Source organism: Cydia strobilella, chromosome 13 (genome assembly GCF_947568885.1).
Source record: "Cydia strobilella chromosome 13, ilCydStro3.1, whole genome shotgun sequence".
In the NCBI taxonomy this organism is placed as follows: Eukaryota; Metazoa; Arthropoda; class Insecta; order Lepidoptera; family Tortricidae; genus Cydia; species Cydia strobilella.
In genome coordinates this window covers 15,030,701-15,036,700 of record NC_086053.1, presented here as the reverse complement: position 1 = coordinate 15,036,700, position 6,000 = coordinate 15,030,701, and the positions used below count along the sequence as shown (strand labels likewise).

At 39.8% G+C, this 6,000-nt stretch overlaps 1 protein-coding gene across 1 annotated transcript in view; it reads left to right on the top strand.

Moving 5' to 3' along the window:
* The first annotated feature begins 316 nt into the window (after positions 1–316).
* LOC134746927 (fatty acid synthase-like) overlaps positions 317–6,000 on the top strand; it is a 37,014-nt gene continuing 31,330 nt past the window's right edge. Inside the window, exons 1-4 of the mRNA XM_063681499.1 lie at positions 317–448; positions 2,313–2,505; positions 4,335–4,452; positions 5,423–5,626. Of these exons, the coding sequence (XP_063537569.1) occupies positions 317–448; positions 2,313–2,505; positions 4,335–4,452; positions 5,423–5,626 (647 nt within the window). The remainder of the gene's footprint in view (positions 449–2,312; positions 2,506–4,334; positions 4,453–5,422; positions 5,627–6,000) is intronic.

Sequence of the window (6,000 nt, the reverse complement as noted above, 5' to 3'; positions counted from 1 at the left end):
TGTACTTACTAATAGCCCCCGTTTAGCCTATTTTGACAGAATGGTAACTACGGAACCCTACACTGAGCATGGCCTGACATCCCGACATGCTCTTGACCAATTTTTTATAATAGCCTATATTGTGTCCTGCTGCTGGGCAAAGGCCTCCCCTCTCCCCTGTCTTTCGCCACTCGTCACGGCTTTGTGCATGCTCCCGCCAGTCGCTACAAAAATAATCCAGGTCGTCTCGCCATCTCCTTTTTGGCCTGCCTTTTTAATATATTATTTATTTCTATTAAAGACATTTTTTATTTGTATTTTTAGCAACCAAGCCACAATGGTGATGTCGCAACCGATCAATCTCAATGGAAGTTGCACGCCGGGCAAGAGCGTTGTCATCTCGGGCGTGTCCGGCTCCTTCCCGCGGGCGCGTCACGTCAAAGAATTATCAGACATCTTGTACAACAAGGTTAGTCATGTTTTAGATCCGAAAGTGCCCAGCCTCAGGCATCTCAGTCTCCTACCCACGCACGCATCACGGGAAAAGAGCTCGCAGAAATCCTGTGGACAAGGAAAGCTAAAGGTGCCATTTTGGATGTGACGTCAGCATGTAACGTCGCTATCGCTTAAAAGAGTTAGAAGCCGTGGAAAACAAGGAACTTGCGATTTTGTCGGTGAAATATTGCGTTTATGCAAGGGCCTGACACTTTGATAGAGAAAGATAGTCTTATTGCGGTTCCTATAAGAGGAAAGAGAAAATAGTGCCATGCTTTTTCCTTATCACCGACCGGGTGGCATCATAGGTAGGAGGCGATGGCGATATACCGAAATTTATAAGAGTGAAAGAGATAAAATCCTATGCTGCCCAAATTTTTTATGAATATTCTTTCTCTTACCCCCGGTCGCTCGGTGGCGCGTCTATAACTACTTATATTGTTGCCATACAATTTTTTTTTAAATAAAATATAAGGAATCGAATGGTACCATTATTTTTTTCCTATTTGGAAGAAAAAAAATTTTTTTAAACTGATCTTGTATTTATTTATTAAACCCATATATTTTTTAAGTTTCCAATTTATTGTGATAAATTGCTCATTTTCTATCTATTTAACTAGATTTAGTTATAAAATTCAACGTGCGGAAAATTGACAGAATCCATTTATTTAAAAAAACTGTACTGAACTGAGTCTGTGATTGTCTACGTACAGTCGCCATCAGATATATCGGAGCGGCCGAGGTGTACTCAAAAGTATCTGAACACGCACTCTAGCGCCTTGACAATAGAGGCGTGTTCAGATATTTGTGAGCACCTCGGCTGCCCCGATATATCTGATGGCGACTGTACACCGCGTACCCAATAAGGTCTTATAATATTTTCGGAGACCATTAAGTTTCTAATTATACAGTTAATTTATATTTTTAAGTATACGCTTTCACTTAGTTTCACTGAATTAGCATTATACTTGCCTGCATCAAAGGACTAAACCACAGATCATATAATACTAGTACAGACACCCAATCCCATACTAAAAAAGCGCACCGTCCTAAGTAGCATGTACTTGTAGGCTATTTTTTTAGTTATTTGTTATACAAGGGTACAAAGTTGTATTTTACCCGCGAGTGTGGAATTGAAACACGAGCAAGCGAAAGGATTCTATAGTTGAACCACGAGCGAAGCGAGTGGTTCTAAAAGAGAATCCTGAGCGTAGCGAGTGTTTTAACACACGAGAAGTAAAATACATTTGCACCCGTGTGTAACACAAAACTTTTCCCCTCACTATAGCGAGGAAAGTGCAACATCCACAGGCGTTAGATCATCTTCATCAACTGGAATCACTCATTTTTTTACGATATTATAACAAAAAACTCTCGAAATTCTGTACTTTTACGTGAGAAGTTTTAAAGCAAAATTTTTGTTGTCAATGTTGACATTTCTGACGTATGAAATGTCAATGATGCGTTTTGAAATTGCATCGACTTAACTTGTGCGTTCAGAATGATATTTAACATAATTATTAAAAAACAAACGTTTATTGTGGAATTTTAAGGTTTATGACTTAAGATCATTAAATAAAGCTAAATCTGGTATTTTTTATTAGATTTTCAAATCATTTATCTAATGATAATTAATATCGAACGAACCATTATTATGAGCGTTTTACGTTTTGTTATCTGTCAAGCTACTTAAACACGCTCCATCCAAGGTCAAATTACTTTCCCCACTAGTGGATTAAAAATGCGTTTTTCCCCGCTTGTTTTAAAGGATAAAAGACGGCTTTCCGAGCTAGTGAGGGGAAAAAACTATTACGAACTAAACATATTTCGTCTATTAGGAGAACCCGATCTCACACAACGAGCTCCGTTGGGACTACAACCACCCCGAAGTACCGCAGCACGTAGGTCTGATCCCAGACTTGGACAAGTTTGACGCCCAGTTCTTCAAGGTGTCGTACCGTCTCGGGGTCAACATGGACCCTATGTCGAGGACAATACTTGAACATACTTACCAGGCTATTTACGACGCAGGTATGATTGTAAAGGATGACTCACGCTAGAGGAGGGTCCAGGCCGAGGCTTGTACTTCAGTATATTAAGTGATGTTTTCTATAGAAAACTAAAGTGTCTTGGCCCGGATCCGGACCGTTGGGTCATCCTATATTGTATGAGAAATATTTATACTTATAGTTTGTCAAAGGACTGTCTTATTTCAAACATAGACAGCGAGAATCATACTATCTCTGTCTGTGTACTAGCACCCAAAAGAAAATGATCAGCTTCTCTCCCTATACCAAGCACAGGTACGCTCGTGCATGGAATACTGCTCCCACCTATGGGACGGTTCTGCCAAATATCAGCTGGCGGCCCTGGACTCAGTAGAGCGCCGGGCTCATAGACTCTTTGGCGATGATCCATCGGTCAAGTCAAGGATACAGAGCCTTGAGCATCGCCGTCGAGTCGCTTGCCTATCGGTGTTCTATCGGATACATTTCGGGGAGTGCGCACAGGAACTGCACGACCTGATCCCACCTTCCCCTTTCCATCATCGGACATCCAGGCGCGGGGAGCGTATGCACCCGTTCGTGGTCCACATTCCATTCGTTCGGACGAAACGTTTTGCCTCCTCCTTTTTGGTACGGACGGCTAAGGAATGGAATGCGCTCCCGCCATCTGTATTCCCTGATCAATATGACCTCGGTCTCTTTAAAACAAGAGTGAATAGGCTGTTACTGAACCGGTGAGCTCCATCTTAGGCCCTGTCTTCACTTTCCATCAGGTGTGACTAGGGCCAATCGCCGATCAGTTTATAATAAAAAAAAGTATAGTTATTTTTATTCTTATTTACTGACAATATGGTTTGATTATCTATACATACATATAAGTACGGACGCTAGAGAGAAACCCATGAGAAACCCAAAGGCATTCCTGAAGCAAAACTAAGTAAAAATAAAAACCGGCCAAGTGCGAGTCGGACTCGCATTCCAAGGGTTCCGTACATTACACAATTTAAATAATGTATTTTATGTGAAACGTGAGCGAAATGTCTTTAAAAAACCCGTAGGGGTCGGATCAAAAACTAAGTAATTAAATTCGACTCACGCTTGACTGCAATTTCTAATAGGTTTTCCTGTAATCTATAGGTAAAGATCTATTTTATGTATTTTTTTCAAAATTTTAGACCGTTTCGGAGATAAAGGGGGGAATGGTTATTTTTTGCCTATTTTCTTGAATAGCTTCTAAATTGTTTATTCTAAAATTATAAAAAAATAATATTTGAGATTCTCACAATGAGCTCTTTCATTTGATATATAACACGATATAGTTTGAAAAACTTTATTTTTTAATTTTCTCATTAACCCCCCTCAAAAAGTGGCCCCCATGTTTAAAATTCATTTGTTTACGTTACATGTCCGTCTTTGGATCACAAACTTACATATGTACCTATACCAAATTTCAACTTAATTGGTCCAGTAGTTTCGTAGAAAATATGCTGTGACAGACGGACAGACAGACAGACACACGAGTGATCCTATAAGGGTTCCGTTTTTTCCTTTTGAGGTACGGAACCCTAATAGTATGAATTTAGGTTGATAAAAAAACTCATTTTTATAAATGCTATTAAAAAAAGAATTTCCGAACAGACAAGGTCAAATGCGTAAGGTATTGTCCTAATGTAAAAAGGAAAACCTTTTCGCAGTTTTTCGTGTATTAAAACGTAATATTATCTCTTTGCGTGGTGGCCGCCATTTTCCACATTTCTGCCAAATGTACAAAATGGAGGCCGCCAGAGTAGTAATTTTTTTCACTGTCCCGCATCGGGAGTCACACAAAGGGATATCTTTTGTTTGATTTAACAGGTGTTAATCCTCAACAATTGTCTGGCAAAAAAATCGGCGTTTACATCGGTAGCTGTTTGTCTGAAACCGAGAAAATTGGACTGTACACCTACGGAAAAACTGGACTTGGTATTGTTGGGTAATATTATTTTATACTTATTCTCAGACAGTGTTTCTGAAATGGATACTTAGGTAAACTATAATAACTCTCGCTAGTCGGTCCGGGGCCAGGAAGAGGCGTCCGATACTTCGTTTTCTATAGAAAGCTTCACATGATCATCCATCATAGAAAACGAAGTTTCGGAAGCTTCGGCTTGGACCTGGACCGTTTTAGTGAGAGTAATTTTGTAAAGTAATCCTCTACTCTTTGCAGCATGTGTAAAATTACAACCCCCGTTCCATTCCATTGTTTTACTTATATTGTTCCGTGTATGGTAACAACCACACCCACTACCGCTCAAAAGTATTTAGGCAACCGCAATTTTCACCATACAATTGTATACAAAAATTATTTTCAAAATCATACTGTTCTATCGCAGGCAAATGATTCTCTTACATGTTGGATTGAATTTTTATTTAGGTAAAAGTATTTAGCCTCAAATTGTTGCCAAAGACATCCTTTAAAATTTCGAGTTTACTTAGTTCGTACAAAATTAAACGATTTTGTACTGGAAAACGATTTATGGATTTTTTACGCTTGCCATTTGGTAAATAGGCAATGTACACGAATATTCTGCACATCATTTTGAAGCTCGATATGTCTGTTAAATTAAAAAAGTAAACTGCACAAAAAACTGTTACCCGACTGCGACTTAGCGGTATAATTCTGAAAGCCGATTTTGTATACAATTATATGGAAAAAATTACGAGTGCCTAAATAGTTGTGAGCGGTAGTGTATGTATAATAATTATAATAATCACTTCTGCACACTCCACGAGCGTTTCAACGCCAAAAACAAAAAACTTATATTTGGAGCCGATACGGCTGTACAAGACTTAGCCCTTTTCTTCCGCTCAGCTGCTTTCGCACCCGGTAAGATGGAGACGGTATTATATTTTATATGATAAGACATTATTACACTGTTTTGTAAAAAAAATATATCGACCAGGTGCAACAAATCAATGTTCGCCAATCGGATCTCGTACTGGCTGAATATCAAAGGGCCGTCTCAAGCCATCGACGGCGGGTGCTGCAGCTCGGCCGTCGCGTTGGAGCAAGCCTGTCAAGCGATGGCCCACGGGGCCTGCGATGGGGCCATTGTTGGTGGATGCAACCTGTGCTTGCATCCGCAGACTTCTGTGCACTTTGGCAGGTAAAAAAAATTTGCTCTTATCATAGTAACTTATATGCAATATCAATAAACTTACCTAGGGTACTTGACTAATAGACAGTCAAATCAGTTTCTTTTTTCGAACTGTCAAACCGATTTTTTACTATGGAATTTATATGAAATACTAGCATGTGACGTCACGGTCAAGTTACGTTAGGCGTTGGGAGGACTTTGCAGTTAAGAGATCGGAATGGCGCAATAAGGTAAGAGAAGGTGTAGCTACTTTCGAAGAAGCTCGACTTAAACACCGACCAAAAGCGCCGTTAACGGAAGTCTAGACCTAAGCCGTCCTACGCATACACTTATAACGAACAAGGGAAGCTTTATACCTACAGTGCGACCGGATATTTAAGGGC